This window comes from Neocloeon triangulifer, unplaced genomic scaffold, assembly GCF_031216515.1.
Source record: "Neocloeon triangulifer isolate White Clay Creek 2 clone unplaced genomic scaffold, ASM3121651v1 ptg000004l, whole genome shotgun sequence".
Classification (NCBI taxonomy): domain Eukaryota; kingdom Metazoa; phylum Arthropoda; class Insecta; order Ephemeroptera; family Baetidae; genus Neocloeon; species Neocloeon triangulifer.
In genome coordinates this window covers 1,851,843-1,878,044 of record NW_026775547.1, presented here as the reverse complement: position 1 = coordinate 1,878,044, position 26,202 = coordinate 1,851,843, and the positions used below count along the sequence as shown (strand labels likewise).

At 37.2% G+C, this 26,202-nt stretch overlaps 1 protein-coding gene across 1 annotated transcript; it reads left to right on the top strand.

Annotated features, from left to right (window-relative positions):
• Nucleotides 1-25,976, top strand: LOC132193439 (uncharacterized). The gene is made up of 7 exons (XM_059614107.1): nucleotides 1-182; nucleotides 4,289-4,406; nucleotides 18,271-18,476; nucleotides 21,261-21,396; nucleotides 21,455-21,588; nucleotides 22,535-22,769; nucleotides 24,408-25,976. Exons 2-7 carry the CDS (start codon nucleotides 4,352-4,354, stop codon nucleotides 24,467-24,469), a joined length of 828 nt encoding a protein of 275 aa, XP_059470090.1. The 5' UTR covers nucleotides 1-182; nucleotides 4,289-4,351; the 3' UTR covers nucleotides 24,470-25,976.
• Nucleotides 25,977-26,202: the final 226 nt, after the last annotated feature.

Genomic DNA, 26,202 nt, shown 5'->3' with positions numbered 1-26,202 from the left:
GTCAGTCGGGCATTGTCAGTGACGGATTCCGGCGGCGGAGGCAATCGGTGGCTGCGCACTTGCAAGTCGTGGGTGATCCATTGCCCAACTGAGTGTGTCTCGGCTTAAGAACTTTTCAAAGGCAGAGAAGATTCGCGCTCATCCCTCGTGCTCGGCGAAAGCCACACTTTTCACTGGATCAAGTGAGTTGCTCTTCGTCACTTTGTTATTTTCATCCGCGCCACACGATTTTCCCTCACGTTCCGTCAACTCACCGCTTTTTCTTTTCTATACAAGCGAAACTTCAAACATAAATTTGACGCTGTCGCGCGTCGCAGCAAAAAACGAAATTGTTTTCCGAGGGTTGTACTTTTGATGCAGCTCGCAGCGGTCTTGTTTCTCACGTGTGTGTGTTTTCGCCGAATCGGATTATACAAGTAATGTCAAAGGAAGAGCTGCTGCCGCCGCTTTATATTATTCGCAAGGAGAGAACCGGGGTCGTCTCGTGGGAAATTATTTAAAAAAAATATCCACCTCGTCGTACTAATTATATTTTAATTGCGCACCGGCCTTTGTGTCCTGGTCCCTCACGTCCGCGCCGGAGAGTTTTGGCAGCTTTTAAATTTTATCCGGGAAAAAATAAACATGTGTTCATAAAAAAATTAAAAATATAAAAATGGAGAGCAGAGGTAATAAAAAACTGCTTCTCTTTGGCCTCCGTTTTGGGAATGCGTCGTGTCCCTTTGGACGAAATTTTATCGCAAGAGTCATTTTTCTCTTTAATTCCAACTCGGCGGAAAAGTCGTTTTCTTTATTTACTTTGCTTTTGGCAGGAAGCCGTGGAAATGAACTAAAATAGTTTTCACACCAAAAATACGGAGAATTTTTTTTATAAATTATGATAATTACGATTGTGAGAAATGTCGGTCTTTCAGTTTCGTTTATTTTCACAGTAAAATGTAACATTTGACAAAATCAATTCGCAAACTTTAAGGACAAAATTTATCCTCTGCACTTTTGAAAAAAAGCCAAACAATTTTGATATAATTAGGTACTTACAATAAGAAGAACACAAAAAAATTGTTAACAAATATCTGCCTTAAAAAGTATTAAGGTAAAAAAAATTTATTTTTGAATGCTTATTGCTCGCAAAGTCATTGCAAGAAACTTTCATTCTTCATAGTTAGAAGTTCATCTCCCACTTACTGAATATTGAAGCTTCCTTCAAACAGTTGTTATTAATGATTTATTTTCAGCACCTTAACTGATTTTAAGCGGATTTTCTTCATTTGTTTTTTTATATTTATTTATAATTGATCCCAACTGGGATTGGAAAAAATTCACATCAATCTCACACGGCAACGCTCTACATCTTTCTCTAGCAAGTCATTATGTGTTCAATTCCAAAGTAAAATTCTTCTAGTTTGAATTAGTGTGCAAAATCTAGTAATATTAACTATTACTTGAAAAGAATATTAACTTTAATTACTTTCATTCACATCAATAAATTTCAATTCAATATGGAGATGTTGATAACAACCATTTTATAAAAAGTTTCTCTTTTTCACTAGACCATGTTGCAAAAAGAACTTGAAATGGCACTTTAAAGGTTAGCAGGAAAATGTGGAGCTGCTCTGTATATGTTTTTTATTACAAAGCTTCAATTTTTTTATTGCAAAACGTTTCAAAACACTTGTTATACAAATTGAAATCGGCTTTTCCTCAATGTCTGCACTAAATGCTAATTGCTTTTCCTCGTGTAGGAGGCACAACACAACTCTTGTTTTGTAAAACACAAAAAGCAATTCTAATAAAAATCAAAATTTATGTGAGTGGAATTTGTTATCGATTGAGTGATCATTGATATTGTAAATTAAATTTAAAAAAATATCAGGTTTTTCAAATTAAACAGCAGATACCAAATTTAAATCCTTTCCAAATCTATTAAAATCCTTTGAAATTGAGCACCAAGAATTATTGCATAGTTTGTAATAAAATGTCGGGCACTTTCGAAATTGAAAAGTTTTACTTTATAAAAAAATTTGGCAAAACGATCCTATTCTAATGTATTTTTTCGTGATTTAAAGATATTCTTCCATAAAGTATAGTCGCTTGTTAAATATAATCAATTCCGATAAATCCGATTGTTTGCCAAGAAAACCTCCTCAAGTGCCAATTAAAAAAGTCCTTCAAACTTTTAGATCATTTTTTCTTGTAACAAAGGGGGCGGGAAATTGGTGCAGTAATAAATGTTTGTATTCATTTGGCCGCTTTAGGCGGCACCGCACCAGTGAGCGTGGCAATTAATTTCAATTTTCGGCCAGCGGCTGCGAAATAAAATCGCACACTGGGCATCAAATTTTATGATTATTCGCTGCAGCCGACGAGAAGGGCATTTATTAGTAAACTGCTGGAAGGAGTCGGGCACTGGAAGAAATCCAAATATAGTAGCGGCAGTCGGTCCAGTGGGTTTGTATGGATGCACCGAAATATTTATGTGCGACGAGCAGATTTTTCCCTCTGCTTTTCCTTTTTTCTCCGCAAAAAGAAGCAAACAATGCGCGCGCCCTCGAAGCAGCACTTTTGCGTCTCCCTGCTTTTCCGACTGCAGAGAGACAGAGGATCCGGATTTTAATTATTTTTATACATACAACCTTCCTGCCTGGGGTGATGTTTGCGTTGAAATGGCCAAGACTTATTGCGTGGAGAGGCCGTCTCGCGAAATTATTGTTGGGGTCGCTGAGCGTGGAGGCGCGCGTTTCCCTTTCCCTTCCCTTGCAATCTGGTGAATTATCAAAATTAAATTTCTCGTGCAATCATTACTTTTTGGCCGGCGAACGGCGCCGTCTCATTAGTTCCACAGCCCTTTTCATTATTTTTTAATTGTCACTTAATATTCTGGCAATGAAATGAATTTGTGTTAAAGCAGCAGCAGCAGCAGCAGCCAAGTTTGCTTAAAAGGCGCAGCTTGAATATTACAGTTTTATTTATTTTCTTGCTAACACTTTTTTTGAGGATTTAATTATTTGTGCCGACTTTATGAAATTAACTTTTTTTAAATAAAATTTTTCGGGCTTTTAATTTGCATTATATTTGAAATTCAATGGACTAGCATTTGATGGATGAGATTTTAACTTTGAAATGTTTCAAAAAATTACAGCGCAGGATTGATTATGTAATAAAAATGTTGTTAAAAAAAAAACAATCAAGATTTTATTTAAACGTTGTCAATATTTGAACTACATGCTCAATTAGAATAAAAAAATGAAAAATTACATTTAAAATTTAATTTATATAATTGTATTTATATTGATTTAAAGATTGAAATTTAAAACTGTTTATGTAGTTTAAAATTGTATTAATTTTTTTTACTTAGTTTTTTAAAAATTTTTGAAATTAAGTCACTCGTATTTTAAAACAATTCTGTGAAAACGATAAATAACTTCTAAAGAAAAACAAACTCATCCATCTATATACACGCAAACAAAATTAACTTTGATTAATACAAAACCGTTATACTTTGTAAAAAAAAAATATTGTGAATCTATTTAATATTTTTTCCATGCAAAATATATCTTATTTTAATTATTTTTAGTAAGCAATCTTGATTGAGTTAATAAATTCACATTATCCGTTCCAAAATTAAGAAACTGATGGAAATAAATCTTCAACATTAATTTCTCAAAACTCTGCGCAGGAAAAGTAGGATATAACTTAAAATTTGTTCATGGCCTTTTGGGCCCACCGGCCTAAAACTATTTTCCAACTTGAACGATTGAAAGTTTAGTGCGCGCTCCTTTTTCGTTTTAGCCAAAATGAAACTATTCGGACGTCCCCGGAGGCGCGCATTTAAAACCGGAATTAGGATTAGGCCGGCCAGAAAGGAAAGAACTTTTCACTCGACTCGCCTCCCCGGAGAGAAAAAAAAGGCTGAATTATATATCGCTTGCGACGGCACAGATAGAGATTTATTGGCGGGCACGAGCTGATGGGATTATTTCTCTTATCTTGGCTCGCGCGCCTCTTCCTCTCCGCTCCATTCAGTCACGGCTCGCACGTAACTGAAAACCCGCAAGGGGGTGGGGGTCGTCGACATCAAAGCATGGCGAAATCTCAGGTGACACAAGCAGGATCCCGGAATGCCTTGCGGGACTTGCGGAGAGAAACTCGCACGCCACCTGAATCGAAGCAACCAACTTTTGACTGAAAAAAAAAAGAAAGTTACGCAAGGTCCCTCTGCTTGTTTGAATAGCGTGTCCACCTTTGCTGGTTTGGATTCATTAAAACTTTTGCATGCTTTTCGTTTCAGATGAGGGGCCTTTCACCAGTATCATCAGCCGAACCCTTCTGAATCTTCGCAATCAGCATCGCAATGGGTGGCGAAAACAGGCTTCGCCTTCTGCTGCTGCTTTTTTCCTTCTCGCAAGGTAGGTGGAGAGAAAAAAAGCACAGATCCGCACTGATTGCGACCCGCATTCCCCCGATGGATGCTAACGGAGAAAAATAATGTTCCCTCATCAATACTTCTTCTTCTGCTCCGCCTTATCTACGCCCGCATTAAAAATACATTCGGCAGTGCTTTGAAAAGTAGCTCTGCATTGATTCGATCGGCCTTCTTTAGCGGAAAAAAAATCAAATCTTGTATATCCTGGCGGAAAGCAAATCAAGCAAGTTTTCAACAGGCAAACACAATCAAATCAGGACGGGGACCGGTGGGAGTAGAGAGCGCGGCTAATTCGCTTTTTCTGCTATCAGACTTGTTGAGAGAAAAAAAATCTTCTTTTTCCTCCTCACAGACTCACTCACACACACACGAGCCTACTTTGAACTTGTTCTCTGGTGAATATATTTCGAGCTAAGGATCCCGTTGCCGCTTTGGTAAACTAAGCGTGACTCCTCTCAATTTCACGCATTGGTGTGAAGGCAGACGAATTGGCTGCTCGAGCACTTGCAAGCAGCTCCCCATTTATTCTAGTCAATTCAATTCTGCCGCGTGTCTGCACGCATAATGGATGGAATTCCCACGGACATTATGCATGCCGTTGCACTTTTGGTTATTAGTTTAGTGCGCGCGCGAGAACGCGTTCGCGCGCTTCTGCCGGCAATTCAGCCGAGCGGCCTCACTAATCCCCGGGGCAAAAGCGCTGATTCCATACTTCGATATAAACACACAATATATACACCTCAGCGATACAGATTTGTGCAAACACAACAAGGCATCATATACACGAGACGGTAACTTTTGCTTGAATAACTCGGATTACCCAACGCGTGGTTTAACTCGGTCGGGGAATTGAATTGTATTGATCTTCAAATACGTGGAATTATTATTGATAAAAAAGTTCAGAAAAAATAAAATTAATAACAGAAACATGAATTTAAAAATTTTAATATTTTTGTTTTTCATTAAGGTTTGAGATTTTAGGTTGTAAAATACGTATTACTTGTAATTTTATAAATTTTACGTAACTTTAAGGTACAAAAATCTTACGCTCTTACTAATTGCAATATAAAAATGGAATAATGGTAGTCAGGAATCATCTCAGGAAATACTGAGAGATTAATAATAATCTGCCCATACCTGCCAATTGTAATAAAAATTTATAAAAAAAAATCACATTAATCCTTGTGACCAAGGAAGAAAGGACCTTTGGAACCGGTAACTTGATGGAGATCATTCGATCGGAGCCAACTGTTATATAAGGAGCATTCAAAATTTTATTGAGGGACATTTGCGATCAAAATACACGCAGACCAAATATGCATTACTGGTAATGGTGGTCGGGAATCATCTCAGGAAATGCTGAGAAATCCACTGGATCAATATGACTTCAAAATATCAATTATTGACTTGGAATAAACTTGAAATTTAACTTTTTCCAACGACCACACAAAAAGCAAAGGTCTTTATAATAATAATAATAATAATAATAATAATAATAATAATAATAATAATAATAATAATAATAATAATAATAATAATACTAATAATAATACTAATAATAATAATTATAATAATAATATAATATTTAAATATTTTTTTTTTTAACACGACGCCTTGTGACCAAGGAAGAAGCAAAGTTATGGACCTTAGAAACCGGTAACTTAATGGAGAGCATTCGTTTGTAGCACAATTTTCAAAAATAAGAATTCAAATTTTTTGGGGAGGGACCTTTGTGATCAAATTACACACAGACCAAATATGCATTACTGGTAATGGTAGTCCGGAATCATCTCAAGAAATGCTGAGAAAGGCACTGGATCAATATAACTGCAAAATATCAATTGACTCTGAACAAACTCGAAATTGAATCTTTTCCAACAACCACAAAAGAAGCAACAACAAACCAAATATGTGCCTTACTGGATAATAAAACTAATCAACTTGCAATAAAAATCATTTCTTGATTGGTGGTGTACAATAAATACTTTCATTTCATTCAATAAAATTCATAACATAGTGAAATTTGTATAATTATATAGGGAAAATTACAGCACGTTTTCAATTTGAGATATGAAAAATATCTTTGATGAAAAAATGTATGAAAAGATCCCCGTTTCGAATAAAAATTCACCATTTTCAATTCCGTCTGCTCGTTAAAAAGCACTTTTGGGCTTCAAACTCGCTCTGACAGTTTCCAGCAAAAGTGAGGCCATGTTTGACACAGCACGTATTGCGCTTGATCAAACACACATTTCCATCGCCGGTCGTCAGTGCTGTCGTTCAGAGCCGGTTTCACTCGCCGTCAAAACCCCTTTGATATTTCTTTATGCCACCTGCCAACACAAAGGTAAACTTCCTCACTCGGCGCGATGCACAGGTTTCAAAATCTCGCTCGGGCAAAAACTCACTCGGCGCGCGGCACTCTCTCTCAAACAATCGCCTTCACAAAGAACGCTTTTAATTTTCGCTTTGTAATTAAAGACTTGCTTTATAAGTGCAGCCGGCGACGGAGAAGCCAAGGTAGAATAAAGAAAGAACGGCCGCTCTTGTTGAACATAATTGGATCCCCTGCCACGAGCCGAGGTATGCAACCCGGTGAACAGGTCCGTCTCGCTTGCTGCATAAATAAATATAGCGGCAAACCAACAAACGCAAAAACAAACAAGCAAACACGACTGAAACGGCGATATAGGTGGGTTTTCCGTCCATAGGTATAAACACACACTTAATTTCTTGCCCGGGCAAAAAGGGCCAGAGTGTGGGCAGAAGAAAACGCCCGAACGTTTAAATGAAACGTTTTTTGTCGAGAAGCCAGTCGGCGGCAATATATTAACGCACGCAGCAGGGGCGTTATTTGCAACGTGTTTTTCGCCCTTTTTCGTTCGGGTCTGCCATTCCAGCCAGCCAGAGAGAGCAAACGCACGCGCTATAGGTTTATATTTAAGGGATTATTCTCCGCCTGATGCAAATTGCTTTCATTTGCATAAGCCTCCATCGGTGGAGCTGCCCGCTTGATAAACTTTGTCGCAAAGAGGCAGTCGGTTGGGTGTTTACTGTTTTACAACAGCACCTAAAGCAATTTCGAGAGGCGGCGTGTACACAGAGGAGCGCCTCTCGCTCCCTCCAAGTATGAATGCTTCGCTCTCTCTTGCTCGCTCGCTCGCTCGCTTGCTTGCTTGCTTTCATCATCGCGCGCGCCGCTTTTATAATTGCGTTACAACGGCCTCGCTACCTTTTTCATCATAATCAGGCGTGCAACAGCTTATAACTACCCCTTTCTTCTCGCCGTCACCGCCGCGCGCTGCATATATACATATTTTCATCGCTTTTTTATGTGCCGCTCAAGTTGCCATCGGTGGCTGACCCCGGTGACCCAAGTTGCCCCTGCAGCTGACATGTGTTGCAATATGGCTCTACCGAGATAAAAAGCGACTTTGTTTTTGCTTCCAAGCACACGTTCTCTGATTTGAAATTTGTTTGGGGAAAGAGCGCGATCGATAAAATTGTTTCTCTTTGCTTGTTTTTTTTAAAATTAATTATGAAGAATATCCTTATAAATGCTTTGATGAAAATGAGAATATGAAAGAGTAGCGCTTGTACAATTTGTATGAGATTGAAGAATAATTACATAAAAGAAACTAGACTGCACATCAAAGAAAAGATTAAATAGAAGGACTTAATTATTATTGTAATTCCAAGTATAGTATAGCAAACAAAATGATAAAATAATGTAGGAGGAATAATTATGCAATGTGCTTTAGCAAAACTATTAATATATTCTCCTTCTTTAGATTGTATATAATAGATTTAAATTACAATTATTTTTATTGCTATTATTTATTTATTTGTAAATAAATTGATTTATTTATGTATTAATATTTATTGACTTATTTGGAATTGTAGTCAAGTTTTTTTTATAATGTGACATTTTCTTTACGTTTTGAATGCATTTTGCCATTAAAAGCTTGATTAAGTGGGATGAAATGCAATTTGCAATATTTGATGGAAATCAACCTGTAAAGAAAATTGGAGATTTTAAAGTGATTAAAATGAAAATCTTGTACCTGAAAAATTGTATTGTGATTGTCTTAAAATCCTGGACATTCAATTATTATTATTTTTGCTGGCAATGATTTTCACTCGATCCCTTAAAAAGTACTAATTAATCTAATTTAATGATTCCAAAAATTGTATATTTTCATCAAATTTCAACAATTATTTTTTATCAAACAATAAGAGTCATAACAAAAAGAAATAAAGACGAATAAAAGAGCAAAGAACTCGTTCCATTGTTCAGCTTCTCCGAAATTCCAGTGTTTGTATTTTTATATAATATTCTTTGGTGATTTTACCTTCATTTTCCACCTACTCATGTCAGACGCAATTCCATTTTGTTTTTACCCCCTATTATTTTCCACGCCGCCGTTTTAATTCAAACAAAGTCTGGCCATTCAAAGCCCTCGGCGAAACAATGCTCCATTGTGTGCCGCTTAAGCACATATAATTTAACCATGAAGTTGTTCTTAAAACTCGTGTGTGTGCGCGCCGGCTTGTCTTTCTTTGAAGCTCGCACGACATTATTATACGTTTCACTTAAAATTTCGCTGGAAACATTTAATTGCATGGTTCGGCCAAGTTTCGCCAGCTGCGTCTTTGAGTTTTCTCTCTCTGCCTTTTGAATCGCAACGGAGCAAAAACTTTTGAGTTAACTTGCGTTGAAAAATAACTCCTATTCTTTACGTTCAAGGAAGAGGAATTCAGCTTATAAAGAGAAATTATTTCTTCTAAGCTTTATAAACAAACGACAAAGATCAATTTCTGTTCTTAATTTAAAAACACACAATAAAAGAAATAAACCAATTTTGCGCAGCATTTCTACTGAATTGATATAAATATGTTTTTCTCTCTTTCGAAAAATATCGCATTTCATTTTCCACGAACAAAAAGCTTTTGTTCGTGGACTCTGCTTTTTGTATAAGCTGCGGTCATTTTTATGTCCGTTTGAAGTCGATCGATTTTCCGCCAACAAATGATGCGAACGAGATTCCTTCATCAAAAATGACGTGAACAAAAACAGCGTGTCCTTTTAACATGGCATTTTACAACTCCAATAACGAGCGAATCGCAATTGTTCCCCGGGCAGCCGGAGCTCAAAATAATCTCTGCGACGCAATCGCGAAATTAAAACAGACGACGGAATGAGCAAATGGCGCTGTCGAGGAGAATAATCAGGTGGATTTGCTCTCAGGCGAGCGAATGGGGAAAGAGCTTCTCTCTGCATCTTGTTAAAATGTTGTGCTTCGTCGGTTCCACGCCGACAACAAATGCCCGAGTCGTCGGGATTAAACATCGGTTCCCAGGAGAGAGGTTTGAAGCCCGGCTGATTGAATCGGTGATTGATTAATAATATCATTGGCTATTCAACCAAGTGAGAGCGCCCACTCGTCTGGAAATATTGTATCTGATTTATAGCCATATCTCTTTTTGTTCCCGGCCCGAACGTGATTCTGTTGCAGTTTCCCGAGGCTCTTATTTCCTATAATTCCGTCGCACACTCGAGAGGTTCCTCGGTCGAGAGGAAGAGCCGCCGGCGAGGGTTTTTACGACGATATAATCGATATCAGATGGGAAGGGAGTTTATTTTCACAAGAAATACATATATAACAGAGCGAAGTGGTGCTCTCTCTGCTTGCAAATGAAATGCACGTTCGCCACTTACGATCATTTTATATTTAGCGTGGAACAATTTCACCCTCGCTCGGTGCAATATCGGTGGGGCGGAAACGGCCATTCGGCGAAATGTGTGTGCGAGTTTGTAATCAAATTTTCGCCATTAGCGCTAGTGAGCAGCAGATTCTCGCCACCTACACTCACACCATCATTTCGTAATTTCGCCTTAATGAGTTAATTCAATTTATGGCTCCGAACAACAATGCTGAGCATTTTAATGAGCGCTAATGGCAATTACAGAACTTTGCAGCCGAATTAGTGAGGTAATTTAGTTTTTCGTTTTAAACTACTGCTGCTGCGAATGGAAGTAGTGTGGGTACGGCATTTGAAATTCCATCATCGAATTCTGTGCAAAGTGGCGCCCATGTCAAAAAAGCTGGGTGGTTCATAAAAATCGCAAAAGCGTTGCTGCTGTTTTTTATTTTTCTTTCTTTTTGCCGAAACACAAACTGGCTGTGTGTGGTGCGTGTGCTTATGATTTATTTAACAGCAATCAAGGTAATCAAACAGCTTTGTTTGGAAACACACACCCTCAACCCTTTGCCCGCGGAAAAGCGCGAGCCGCGGTGCTTGGCCCGGAGTGGTTAAATGATTCACGTAGGCGCACGGTAAACAAAACAGCTAATTAATTAAAAATATATCAGGTTTCCACAATTTTGTCCACTTTTCAGCTTTTTCGATGCATATTGTTTGCTAACTCGTTAAGGCACTTTTTATTATTGATGTGGTTTCGGTAAAATTGACGCACAAAATTATCCGCATAATTTGATGAAAATGTTTCAACTTTCGAAGGAAAAAAATATTTATATAAACTTTAGTGCCAAACTAAACTCATAATTGGTTAACCACTACACAAAATTTGCTTGACACAATTTAAATATCATACAAATATTCAAAACTGATAATAAAAAATAAATAAATGAAAGTTATATGACAAAACAAGACGTGACCGAGGGAATTTATTTGTGGGCAATGGCACGAGATTAAAATGTGCACAGGATTGCAACTCACTAATTGAATTTTAATTTAAAAAATTAATATTTTGCATCAATGTTCTTTACAATAGGAAAAAATTTCACTTTTAAAGCAATTAATCATTATTTAATTTATTTCTGAAGAAAACATCACATGCAAAATAATGATACAATAAATTAGAAAAATGTTTAATATTAGTTTTTTTGGATGACTAATTTTTGTAAGCAGAGTGAATATCAAAGTGAGGCCTTTTGATCTTCCAGCTAATCATTCATAAATTATGTCAATAATGGCTTAACGCCTGATTTTCGTTGAAGTATGCAATTTCTTGACACATGGGACTAACGGGTAGCCTAACTCAAAAAGTCTTTTCAGCCACCAAAAGTACTTAAAAAATTACAAATTGTTCGCTGAGCTTAATTCCGCTACAGATAATCAAAGGAGGAAATTTCTTAATGTTTCATAAATGGTGATGTCTATAACATCATGAAGTTGCAATAACAAACAGAGAAAATATCTATTGTAAAAATTTGTTGCAGCTGAAAGCAAATTTCAACAATTTATTTCAAAAGACGAATTATGTCTGAAGTTGTCGAAGCTTGAACTAAAAACGAAACGCAGCTAGTTAGCATATTTTAACAAGCACAAAGTTATAAAAAGCTCGTCTTGAGAAATATCATTGTATATGCAGGAAAAACTTAATTTCCCTCAGCACTGTGTTGCGCAATAGAAAGATGCACCTTCTGCCGACTGGAGCGTCTCTTTCTCGCTCTCTTCATTCCATTGCGAAATAAGAAGCGTGGAAATTGACTTTGCTGCTGCAGCGAGAAAAAGCAAACACACTGTGTGTGTCTCCAAGTGTGTATCTCTTTATTCGAAGAGGAGGAATCTCTCTCTCTCTCTCTTTCAGCACACGCTGCAAGTCGTTTAAATAGTCTATTGGGAGCAGAGGCGAGTGACACTCTCGAGAGCTACAGTGACAATTTGTCTTTGCCGAGCAAGCGACTCTGCTCTCAACTCCAGCGTGGTGTGCGAGAGTGCGGCGGCTGCAACTCTGCGATAATTATTTGCACACCACACACACTCTCACAGTGAAATATATATATATTAATATATGACTGGGCGAGTGAAACAGGCGGAGGATTAGTCCATGTCATTGCAATCGAATGACAGAGCGCGCTGCTCTCTAATTAAAACGTTCCATTCGAGTGGCTGACGTGAATCTGCGCGCATTTGCATCGTTCATTATTTGATTTGCAGCCACCGAATCTGCAGGCTTTCGCAATCAGTTCTCTCTCTCGTGTGTTGTGACTCGTCGCGTGTGCGCCGAGCCTCTGTTGGTTGGCTTAATCAATAGCGCGCGCTCCCGAGAGTGATTGATGACTGGAATGCTGTCGCCGGAATGCTGACACTTCAAGCTCGCTCGCCGGCATTCATATTGAATAATGCTGACACAAGCTTGGCATTCATACTCGATTCCGTGTTATGAAGAATGCAAATGCCTCTATGGTGCCGTGGGACACCTTCCTTTTCACACCCCGCGCGCCCTTTCCAATATCATATTTTTGCCTTTGTGCGCCGCGCCGTGACGTTTTTCTGATGCTATATCGGCAGCTCGGGAATTAAAAAATCGTCTGCCCACTTTTTGCCGGCAAACACCTTTTATTCGACGTTTCCGCTTTGCCAATTTGGAGCGGATATTTTCGTTTTCGCCCAATCTGAATGATTCGTGCTTTTTACGGCCCGCTGGAATCTTCGTTCCGTATCGTCGGTAATGGTTAACAAAAACGTCGGATCGCGCTGATTGTTTGGTAGTTATTACTGAATTTTCCAACTTTGCTAAAAGGCTCATATAAATCAACCCATTTAAAATTTAATTTAAAGTCGCAAATTCAATGTGCAATTCAATTATCATTGAATTATTATTCTGTTTTCAATAATAATAATAAAAATAATAAAAGTAGAAGATTCAAATAGAAGAAATGCAAAACTTGTTTCGATAAAGTCGAAAATAAAATACTAAAATTAAAATAGCAGAAAATAGAAACAGAGATTTTTTAATTATATTCTAAGGTGATATACTTAACTACAAAATTTGTTGACAGAAATTGATTAAAATATTTCGATTTATGATGAACAAAGGCGATTTTGAAATGAAAAACGGGTTTGGCACTCTTTGAAAAATTGACTGCATAAAAAAATGAAAACGTCATGGATTGGTACTTAAAACTGCTTAAACAATTATTTCAAATTAAATTTCAAATTGTTCATTTTAGTATTGATGATATCAATTATTTATTATTGCCTGTGATATGCATCATGACTCAAACTGATTTTTGCCACAATATTTATTTATGCTGCATTTTTAAATTTGAATAATGATAATTGAATAATTAACTTTCTGCTTTCTGATTTCCAAGCAGTTAACAAATATCTTATGTTTCAATTGTGTACACATTATTTCAACATATCACTAAGCAAATAAAGCATCGCTGAGACTGTGAACTTAGTTATAGTTATACGATATTAGTATCTTCGTCTGAATTTTGGTCAATATAATATAAATTTATTAAATTAAAAATTTAATTCCTCCTAAAATTGTGAGATAATTTTATAAAAATATTACAATACGTTTAAACAAATAATCGTGTAATTAAAAAATATTCAAACAATGCATAAAAGAATAATATATTTTTTTAAATATTATATTATCTTAAAATTTAGTTTACTTACTTTAAGGGTTTAATTAATTTTTTAATTTACTTATTTACAATGAAGCAGTAAAAACTTGTTTTTAACGAAATTTGCTTCCAAAAACAATATTGAGGAAAAATTTACATTAACTCAATTGGATGCGCAAATTTGTGTTGAGTTTGGTAAACAAACAATGAATGTTGGCATTCCATTAGCTGCTATGAAATTTCAATAGAGAATCAATTCGTTACGGACTCGAGCTGAAACTTCCCCAAAGTGTTCCATTATGCTTTGCCTTTGGAGATAGAAATCTTGAAAATCGTTATGCGATATATCCGCCGCTGTCTCTCTATAAACGTCTCTCGGCAAGTTTCTTTTTTCCGGAGGCGCGAGAGAAAAATAGGAGGACAAGAAACGGACGTCCTTTCAGCGGATATCGGTGGCAAAAGCAGACTCGAAATTTGTTTGTCCGGGCCGACTTGGGTGGTACGTGGAGTGCGTGCCTCACGTCCAATGTATAGTATTCCCCATTTGATGGTGCACAAAAACGGTCGCCCATCTGTCCTGGCGTCGATTCGTTGCATCGCCAGCCAACAGCACGCTGTGCGGTCATCGCTCAAATCACTTTCCCGCACTGTCAAAACTTTATGGACCCCGACCTTTTAGCCGACGACGACCCTTCTCAAGTAGCACATAAGCCGAAACGGCTTAATCTGATGCTGGCCTTTTATATCGCCATTTTTAGCGCGCGCCGAAGGATAAAAAATAGAGCGAGAGAAGAGACTTCAAAGTTGTTATTCAAAGCGGTGCTCGAGGCACACAAAAAATAAAAACCCCAACGAGTTTCGGTTTTAACTCAAGTGCAGGTGGGACAAGAACAATTTTGCCAGTTTTCAGCAGGTTTCCAGAAAGTTCAGTTTCTTACAGGAAAATTCTCTACAGTCAAAAAATTATTTTATTGAATTATATAACACAATAGGATCTGAAAATAAACTAGCAAAGTTTGTTCAATTTTTATGAAATTTGTGATGGTGTGATAATATAAATAATGATTTCTTATGGTAAATGATATAAAACATTTTTTTTTTTTTTTTTTGCTAAAATGTAAGTAAAATAATTTTTGCAAGCAAAATTTAAATTTCCTGTCTCAATAAAATTTCACACTGTAAGTCAAATTAATAAGGATTTCCGAAGCTAACAACTACATCATTATAATTTCTTAGTTCACTCACTTGGTTTATTGAAGATTGATATGGACGAAATTAAATTTATATACTGTAATTATCTATATTTGTAGGACTCTAATTTTTTTAAATTTGTAATTCTAAAGAAATAACAAAACATTGCTTATTAAAGATAATAATTTTAATAAATTAAATAACTATAAGCTTCACACACACAAAAAAATGAAATTTTTGTATAAAAAATTAAATATTTACAAATATATTATATTTTTAAATACATTAAAATTTTGATAACAATTAGCTTATGGCAATTTCCAGAGCTAAACTTTGCGATATATTTGGCTGAAAAGCTAGAAGAATTATGTGCGCGCGTCAGCAGATTGGATGGATGACGGGCGCGGGAAATGATCATAACTTTTGACACCTCTGGCTCGGCAGACAAATAACGGCTTTCGCGAAAACAAAGAGAGGTTGTGGAGAGTTATTACCCTTATTTATTCTCAAGCTGCCTCTTGTACGAGCAATATATGACATTAGGCAAACGTGTAGCCGGCGCACGTGCACCGGAAGATTAATCGGATTCAATCAAAAGACAAAAGGCCCCGTCGGAGATGGCCCTGCAAATTTGCGCGTGTCAACCCAGCTCGCGGTTCTGGCTTTGCAGCTCACCGGCCGTGGCTAATACACAATTGAAAGCGATGCGTCACCTTTTGTATATAAATGCGCGTGTGTTGTGTTTGCATTCACAACACGATATGTGCAGCGTTCTATTTGTGTTTGCGCCCACATCCATACACACATCTCATCCATCTCTCGCTGCTACATTCACATGCATTCCGATATTCCACCGCAACCATGGCTAAAGGTAATCAAAGCTGCGACTGCGATCATCACAGAGAGACGCACGCACCGTATACGTGCTCAATAAAATCCACCTCTGGGGCTAATTTCGCACGACGGCGCATTCCGCAAAATCACGCCACCGTGTAATCTTTTAATGATATGTAATTGCATTACGCCTAGCCAATTGTTTTGCATGCATAATGGTGCGCTGAATTATTCAGGTCATTTATTGGCGACTGGCAATTAGCGAGTTTGACACGTGCTAAGCCCCGTGTTTGTTGAAGTCCATCTGCGGTAATGACTTTTAATCTTGAATTTTAAAGAACGCAAAATTGAAATAATTATAAAAAATTCTTTCTTTTTATGGTGAAAATGTGATTAAATGTTTTCCACTAAAATTATTATTTAAACCTTGAGCGAAGATTGACAAGTCAATCTCATTGTTTGAATTAGAGTATTTTTGATGGTGATTAGAATTTAAAATCGGCTTTTCCTCGATGGGTTTTGTGACTTGTTTATTGTTTCAGTAAAAACAATGGTATTTTAAATTTATTTAATATTGAATTTGTTTAAAATTCCTGATTTTAAAAGTAAATGTTCAAGGGAAAACAAAAACCTTTGAGGAACTTCTTTTATTTTGCAGTTATTTTGTAACCGTTTGAAAAGCAATATTTTTTATATTTTATATTATTTATTTTCAATTTGAGTCATAAAATTATGTATTTTTTTTTTTTTAAATTCAAGAATATATATCATTGTAAAGGAGGCCCTTGAAGCATCTGCAAGCCCAGTTTGAAACTTCTTGCTTCGCACCCCGACGATCGACGGCAGATTTTTTTTCTCTTGTCATTTCGTCCCGTCGACCCTCCCTGTCATCGAATCTTAATCGATTCCCCGTGTCATTCCGCGCAAAAAGTTTTCCTCGGAAGAAAAGGGTCGGGGGAAAATAAGAGACCTCTCTGCTCAGTGAGCCCCGATTGACCTTGTTTTTTAGCGGAACAAAAAGAACGTTTTGCCTAATGACTGCGCAGGGGAGAGGAAAAACGCGTGTGAGAAAATTTCCGCCACTCAATCAAACGCGATTCAAATGAAAAGCTGCTTTCTTCAATATTCATTATTATCTAACTGCGGACGTCAATTCTCTTTGTTATTAGACAAGCAAAATTGATTTGCCGGATGTATTAAAAAGGATAAAAAATAATGGTAAAAATATTTAGCCGACAGGAAAATAATCATATAGCATAAAAAAATGGTGTTCCTTTTGAATGGTTGAATATTATAAGCTAATTATTCTAATATTTAATAATATAATAAAATAATTATTGCTCATGTTTTAGTTACATATCAAATTTCAATTGATTAAAAATGATATATTTTTTACTTTTTTCTTAACTTTTTGTTTTGTTTTTACAAAAAAATTAGATTTTAATGAAGGATAGGATTAACCTTTTTTTCCAGATTATGTACAATCAATTAAAAAACAGTAATTTGAATGTGTTAAGGAACTGTATCGATTTTGTAAGCTAAAAACCCATGCCCCCTTCACAGAAAATTGAAATCTTTTATATTTTCAATTTCATCTTTACCATCATATTGAGTGCAAAATCAATATATTTTATTGCAAATCGTAATCACTCCATTAAATCACACTTCAATGCTTTTTATGTTATTTTTATAAACGAAAGTAGCTATGGCGATTTGAATTGATTTTTTTGCTATATTTCTCTCTTTCCTGTTTCAAACTCCATGCCTAAAAAAATTATTTATTTCAACTTTTCCATATTTTACTGATATTTTGGTTTTTAATAAAAAAAAGCACTTTTTACCTCTAAAATATTTTGCTCCAGGCGATGTAACAAAACAAGTCGTGCATGATTGCGCTACGAAAACCGAGTGCACGCACGCATACATTATTAACGAGCGGGTGAAATTTCTCTTTTTTTTTGCAATATATCTAAAGCGGCGACTTTTGCACGCGTATCGTGGCGCAAAATGCACTCTCGTCATTGCCAATGACTGAAATTTCCAGTGCCATCAGATAAAATATTCATCAAGTCGCCGTCACGCTCGCGTGTGATTTATTTTTATTTCACGAGCGAGCATCATAACAATGGCACACGGTATATATTTTCCACGAGAGAGCGGCGGAGTTGAGCTTTTCCATTCCGTCAACGGTGTATATCCGAGAGAGAACGACGCCGATTTCGCGATGCCATTTGTTTGTATCAATTTTCCGTCCGGCTCCACAAGCTCTCATTTCTCATGCCAGCGTTTATTGAAATCTATCTCAGTGTATCATTTTGCCTGAGATTCATATCCAATTTCAATTAATTCCAACCTCAAAAGACCCAATTTTTTCCCTCCGAAGACGAATTCCATCAAGATTTCAATATTAATCCTTTCATATTTGTGAAATTGCAGCCAGCAACGGATTGCGGGACCTGCAGATCAAAGTGCCTGAGGCCGTTCGCAGGGGCAGCAGCGTCGAGTTGACCTGCGACTACGACTTGGAGGGCGCCTTGCTTTACTCGATCAAGTGGTATAAGGACGAGCAAGAGTTTTTCAACTTCGTCGCCAAGGAGGCTCCGCCCACAAGGGTCTTCCCGGTCCCCGGAGTTTTGGTCGATGTGAGTTGTTATCATCAACAATTTATGCTTTATTATTGGGGCCGACGGGACAAAGTTACATTGCGGTCCAAACTGACTTTGCTCTCCGAGCTTTTATTAAATCATGTCCGAGTAATTAATTTCGCAAGATTACCGCCGGATTACGACGCAATTAGAGTCGCTCGGCTGCTTTATGCGATTATTATTTTTACCCTCCAGGGTTATATTAATTCGCAGAGACTTCTTGATTGCTCGCGTGTGTGTTTGTTTTTGTTTGTTTGTTGATTTTCGCTGCTCCCCCGCTCCGCAGCAAATATATGCATGAATTTATGTGCGGTGAAATTTCTGCAAATTAGTTTCTGTATTAGTTGTTAAAAGTTTGTTCCCTCGCAGGCGGACTAATTGAATTCTCACTTGTTTATTCAAACATAAGCCGGGGAGACTAGTGGCTGGCTCTGTGCAACGCCAAGCCAAAGTGGTTATATTTAATCGATCCAAACTTTTCCGCTCGCTGCCTTAATCCCGGCGTAGTCTGTGTAGCACTTTTCGCCAGTTTTCAACTCATTATATTAGGATTAGCCGCATACCGCACCCTTCATCAAAACTTTTTCCCTTTCTTGGCCTAGCCGGGCCTCGCCCGCTTTCCTTGATTTAACTGTTGCCCGGAGAATCCAAATGAGCGAGGAGGCAACAGGTCAGCCCCGACACCGCATCGTCGCATCTGCGGAGACAAAAACGTGAGCCTCGTTTGACTAAACGAACACCCCGCTCCATTTGGGAGTCATTTTTCAGTTTCGTACAAAAGCATCAAAGTGAGTGCCTCAGACTTCTTGAGCTTTGCTTCCGAGACGACGTTCTCGAGTGGCTTCAATTATTTTCCCGCTTTTTTTCGAGGAAAAATGAGAATCTCTTTGCGTTCTAATGCACTTGAGCAGGGAAAGGTTTTTCAAATTAAAATAAATTATTTGCTCTACTCCTTCATAATGAAAAAAAAAACAGTAATAAAAAAAAGTATGAAAATGCCAGAAATGAGATTTTTTACCTTGTTAATTATTCTTCTTTGGTGTCCTTTATAATGAAATTACTGTACATGATGATAAATTCTTTTTATATACGATCATTAAGAATTATCGACCAACGATCATATCAGCCGTTCTCTGCAATTTTACAACTTATCTAACAATATTAATGACTCTCGTGAATCAGAACACTAAATTAAAAATATTATTATTTTGTTCAAATTTTGATTTTGATTTTTTAACTAATCTAATTATTCAACGGTGAAAAAACAAATGTAAATCTTAAACACAGATACCAGTGCTCCGTGATCCGACAAACCGAGTGGCCTCTTGTGCCACTGTTGTGAATAAATTGTGAAGTATTTATAAAAGTTATTATCTAAATTATTTAACAATAGCACAAGAACAACGTTTCAACTCATATTTAACAGAATAACTGCAAAAAATTAAATTTATAAATAAAATTATTTAGAAAAAAAATTTATTACGAACATAATTTAAAATACTTTTATAAAAGTGAATCTGTTCAAACTTGAATTCTATTATAAGTTTTAAAATTTGTTTATTTTATTTAAACAACAAAACTTAGTTAGTGTCAAATTAAAAAGGGAGATGATTGAGCAGGCAGTTCTAGAAAAAAGTAAACTAGTTATACATACAATAAGAAGCCAGATAAAAAATAATAATAAGTGTTTCTAGTTATTTCAACCAATTTTTTGTTTTTTAAATCAATAAAATAGCATACATATGTACTTTATTTGTTTATTAGCATGGGAGCTGTCAGAATAACCAAAAAAAGTTTATATCTTCAATGGTACAACGCTTTCTTGACCCTTTCACATTTTGACAGAAACTGTCTTCCTGAGCCGAACAAAAAAAAAACGCAATGCGCATCATTTTCAAGTAAGAAGCGTGTCAGTTCCGCTCACAACTGCAGTATCAACTTCATAAGCAGCCGAGGAGCGGAAGTTTCAGATCCGCCAGCACTTCATTAATTATTATGTTATTAATCCGCCAGTTGCTTAAAGCCCTAGTATCGTGGCGGCGCTCGTTCTAAATAAAAAATAATGCAGCTCCTCGCTGCAAACATTCCGCCAAGTTATTTCCACCCTTTGTAGGCAGCATTAATATTTGAAACAAAAACGGAATCATGCGGAATCGCGAACCGGAAAAACGCAAAACTGGGGAGAGGAAACCGACAGGCAGCCCTCTAATGCGCGATATTAGAGCTACCCCTTGTGCACCATTCGCGGCGCCCCTGGGCAGTAAACCAAAACACACACCCCCTCGGGAGTGCACATTTTGTGTGATCTGCGGTCGTGCGGTGCTCACTTTTGCAAAGAATAAAAGCAGCAGCGACTCGTGCACTTTCAGCCTTTAGTGAAGATTAATTAGACACGGGCAAAGTTTGTTTATAAGGTTGACTTTTAAAGTGGCTTTTACGCAAAAAAGTTGGCCTTCTTGACGCCAACCATATTCTTATCTAGAGGCAAAACGGATGGAAAGTTTTGCTTCTACATTTTTTTGGGTAAATATTTTCCCTAAAAAGCAGCGCTCGTTCCTCTTTTCCTTGAAATGTCTTACTATAAGTGGCATCCTGTCTGAAAATAATGACATTTTTCCTTCCAATCCGTCTCTTTGTTTTCCTTCCAGAACACTCGTTTCGTTTTGTTAAACAAACTGTGCTCTGCGAACAGGATTTTGACTTTATATTCTTTTTCTATTTCCGTGTAGCTCAGTCGTTGAGCGCGCAATATTGATAACGTTGCTCTTTGTGTTGCGGCAGGAGTTTCGGTCTGGCAATAAATCGGTGGTTCTGCGCGACGTGCAGAGGGACCTAACCGGCAACTACAAGTGCGAGGTTTCCGGAGACCAGCCCACCTTCCACACGGACGTCAAGTCGGCCCCGATGCTGGTTGTCGGTGAGTGTATTATTTGGCCCTGTTGCGGCCCCTTTTCCAATCATTTCCTGGTTCGCAGACGTGCCGCAGGAAACGCCGCGAATCGAAATCGAAAAATACCGCTTCAAAACGGACGAGCCGATTTTGGCCAACTGCACCTCGGCGCTTTCGTTTCCGGCCCCCAACATCACTTGGTTCGTCAACGGCATGCAGGTTAGTCGTAAAATTTTTATAGAGACGCTCTTTCTCTTTTCCCGTCGGGATCAAGAGATGACGATGACGATTGTAGGTCAATAGTACCCCCTAACCAAAAGTACCCTGCTTCAAACTATTATTAATTGGATTAATAAAATTTTCATATTTTCTTATTAATTAAAATACAAGTGGGACTGAGATTTGTTTGTACAAATTTATAAAAAAAAAGCTTTAAAAAGCTATTTTAATATTAAATCTTTCATCGCGTCATTTATTTCTGGGAAATTTTGAAATAATATTATCTTTATAGAAAAATTACAATTTATTAATTGGAAAGTTGGAAACAACTAGTTTCAATAATTTATTTTAGAACGTAATAAATTTCTCAATAACTCTATTTGTCTAGAATTGATTTAAATATTTAAAATACAATTTTTTTTGTTTTTCTGACCAGAGCATAACATAATTTAAAAAACAATCATTATTAAAAGAAATCAAATACCAAACAAAAATATAAGTAATTTTTTTAATTTATAAATATTTTTTTATAATAATAACTAAAAACCTACATTTAACTAGATTAAATATAGCTTTATAATAAAAATACAACAAATTTAGAAAAAAAACAGAGTTTCTAGAAATTTGAAAATAACTTCAACAAATTAAAATTCAAGCAGTAAATTTTCTGGCTCACGCTCATTATATTGATAAATAAGAAATAATAATAATTGAACTTATAATTTTAAATGAAACCGAATAAAAAAATAGTTTTGGCACTGCTTCAGTAGAGGTCTGCGGGGTACTAATGTCCGCGTTGAGAGTGGGGTACTTTTGGTCTGGGGGTAATATTGGTTGCATACCAGAGATGACGAGTGCCATAAAATTATAATTTTAGATTCAATTGCTGCGTCTCTCGATTTGAAATTTTCTTCATGAGGAAAAAATGGAAATTCGCTGTTCGCAGATCAGCCCAAAGCGGTCGTGGATAAAGGAGGAGGGCGCCGGTTTGGAGACGGCGATTTCCGAACTGCGACTGTACCGACCCGTTTTCTCCGAGGGCAAACTCAATCTGCGCTGCGTGGCCAGTCTTTTCAACTTGTACCGCAGAATCGGCGAGGCTGTCGTCTACCAGGCTGACCAGGAAACTTCGCCGTGGCCACCTGCTTCTGTCAGACACAGCGATTCGGCCGGCGCCGCAGGTGAGACTTTCCGCATCTTTAGTGGCGAACCGCACGTTTCGCCAACGCGCCCGTTTTGCGATTAACACCTCAAAAGGCGACGGGAGCGAGCGAAATTGTGTTTATTCCCCGGGGATAGCAAAGGCCCGGTGATAAAACTACGCTCTATGAGCAAAATGAAGATTAAATATTACATTTAGAAAGCCTTGCAAACAGGTTAGATAACCTTGGGCTTTGACTGACCAAAGCAGCAATTCTAGCCACTCAATTTTGAAACAAAAATTATAGAATTATGTAGCATAAAAAACTATTTTATTAAATAATTATCTGCATATATATTTCATTTATATACGTGTAACATTATTAATTTTACATTTTTACACAATAACTTTAATATTTATTTATAAAATTTATATTTAACATTTTATGAATTAAAATATTTTTTTTAGTAACATCATATTTTCAATTTGTATAGCAATCATATTATTGAAACAATTTTATTACATTAGTATTGTTCTTTAATTTATAAATAATCTCCCGCTTGAATATCAGGACTATCTATTCTTAAAAAATTAACTTCTAATTTTACTGTTGGCTTTTAGTGATTCTGATTACGCTAATTGATAAATTATTCAATTAAGGTGAAATATATGAAGAAAACTCTGCGATTTATGCTTCAACATAAAATAATATATCATCCTTATGGCTTATTCATAAGTTTTCTTTAATTGACTTTCTATTTGTGACTTTTTGACAAGGTTTCCTCATATTTTAAATTTTATTAATGCTTTCAGCTTTTGTGTCTGTTGATAGAGATTAACAAAGGATTGGATTTTTTTCGATTAGTTGCTAACTTGCTAATTAATCATGCATAGCAAAAATATCAATTTTCTTCAAGTAAAATTTGTCTGTTCAAACCCCTTTTCTGCAATATTTTTTTGTTCATTGTGCCGTTTAAAATTGGAAATGAAAAAATATCTTAATTGAATTTCCAAATGAGACGGTAAGAGGAAATTAAATTGATATATTTCTCTTATTTCGTTCCATAAAAAATCTTACGTTCCATATGAAATTGAGTTTTAAATAAACAATGTTGCTTTATTTCCCACTTCCTGCAAAAGCTATTTCACGGATTAAATTCATGTCATTAATTTGAGAACAAGGAAAATTTCAACGGATTAGAATTCTCTGTTTGCATATCAAAGCGAAATACATTCTATTATTCGCTGAATAAAACAAATTCCTGGAATACCGGAAAATTAATCAGGCTTTGAGGCACCACTGGCGCAATCCCAGCTCGAAAGGCGGAATTATATTTGATTTTCCCCGGGGGTGCGCCGCGTTGTTTTGTTTATTGCGAGAAATGGCAGCAGCTATAGCGGAAATAACGGAGCGAGTAAGTTTTTAAGAAAGAGCTCGTAAGTAAAATTCTTTATGGGTCGCAGCGGTGGGTCTTTTTATGATTTCACTCACTTTGACAATGAAGTTAGCTCGCCGCTCTTTCGCGCGCAAACTTTCGAGATAAAAAAGTTGTCGTTTTCCGCTGCGGTTATTTTTGCTCTCGTCGCGCGCCAACTGAGGAAGGCACTTAGAAAAGTTGGCCCCGAGGATTGACAAGCCGAGTGCGTAATCTGGCTGAAATAATAATTCTGTTCGCAGGACGGAGCTTTGAAGCTGTGGTGGCGGCACTCTTGGCAACCATAATCTCCATCATCAGGTAATTGATGAGGCTGGCAGGCTGCTAAATTAGTCGGGCGCTTTTTGCAACCAACTGCTCGGAAGCTAGACAGACGGACGGACGGTCCGAGTAAGAACAACGAAGGAAAGACTTCACTCGTATTGATTCCGAGTTGGCTAATGACAGAGAAGGAGAGGCCGCGCCAAAACGGATTAATGTTGTTGTTAGTGGTGAGGTGAAGTGGAAAAAAGGTGCTAATTGAGACGGACAAAGCCGAGCATTCGGACGTTTTTAATTGAGAGCGGGAGTGCGCGCCACTTTTCAGTCGCTCGGTGAACGTGAACAATTATTCAGAAATATAATGCGTGTGCTTTGAAGTTGTCACGGAAGGTAACTCTGAAAATTAGCCGATGCCCTCTTCGCCCCCCGAGTAGAGAGAAAGATGTTCTTCGTGCGCTTCTTCTGATTATAATTGGATTCTTAATTGGAGCAAGATTTTAACAAGACTGTGATGTGCCGGCAGCTGGAAAGAGCATCTCGTGTTTTCTGCCGCGCTGTGCTGCTGTTCTCTCGCCAATCGAAAAATGTTTGTGCTCGCATCTTTTGCGTTCTCGTTAGCCCGAATACGACGAGAGAGAGAGATGAGGACGAGGAAGAAAAGAGATACTCTCGAGTGCTATATTGCTCACGCGCCGAGGCGGAAATTCTGTTTCTGTGTGCCCTGCTTGCTCTCCTCGATCTCTCTCTCTCTCACGAACTCACATTTTGCTAGAGTGGCTACAAAATCGGCCCTCCAAAGTCTTGATGAGACAGCGCGTCTTAATTTCGGGCATTCCTCTCTTCGATACATGTGCCAATTTCTCAAGGTCCGCGCGCGTAATAGTTTTTAGAAGCCTTCCCTTTGCGTTACTACTCGTGATCAGCAATCTACCAGACAAAATTTTCAAGTTTAGAATTAATTTGTATTAAAAAAAGCCAAATTCTTGTATTTAAAACAGATAAAAAAAAACTCGCATTTTGCACAAGATTCTTAGATGGAACCGTATCTAATTAAATGGTATACTTGAAAGATTAATAAATGTTCTCGGAAGCTGCAAATTTTCCTTTCATTGCTTGAACTATATTATTATGAATAATTATAAATTTAGGCTAATTACGACATCAATTCATCTAATTGCCGCTTTGAGTGCTGGAGTTTCGAAACGGGTTAGCTTTGACAGCAATTTTAGCCACTCTATGCATTCACACATCCCTCCCTCACTAGCCATTACAGGTCATCAATCAACAGGGTACTGTGTCGAAATGTATACAAACACACACATTTACTTGTCCACTGTAAATTTGCCAACCGCTCTGCGGCCATGTTTGTGCAGCATCACACTTGGCAATAGTGTTAATTAACCATTTCTAATTCAATTAAGTCCCCGTGGAGTTGGTCTGCCGATCAATCTTGCTTCTGTTGTGTTTGCGGTTGTATTTTTTTGTGTAGAGAAAGAAAAAGAAAACAAAGGCCGGAAATGTTAGATATTTACTATTAATAATCAACAAGAGCTTGTTCGTTAATCAATAGAAACCAATCGAGTTTCATTTTCGACGCCTTCCTGCTTCGCTCTCTCTCTTGTTGTCGGATTCCTTTCTTTCTCAATTTCACTCGGATAAAATCAATGAGCTGGTACAGCTGCCACGTGTGTGGGCCGATACAAATGCACCTCCAATAATATACCCGTCGAGTACGGCTTCAAGTTCAGCAAAACCAAAGCGCGGCAACAGCTAGTC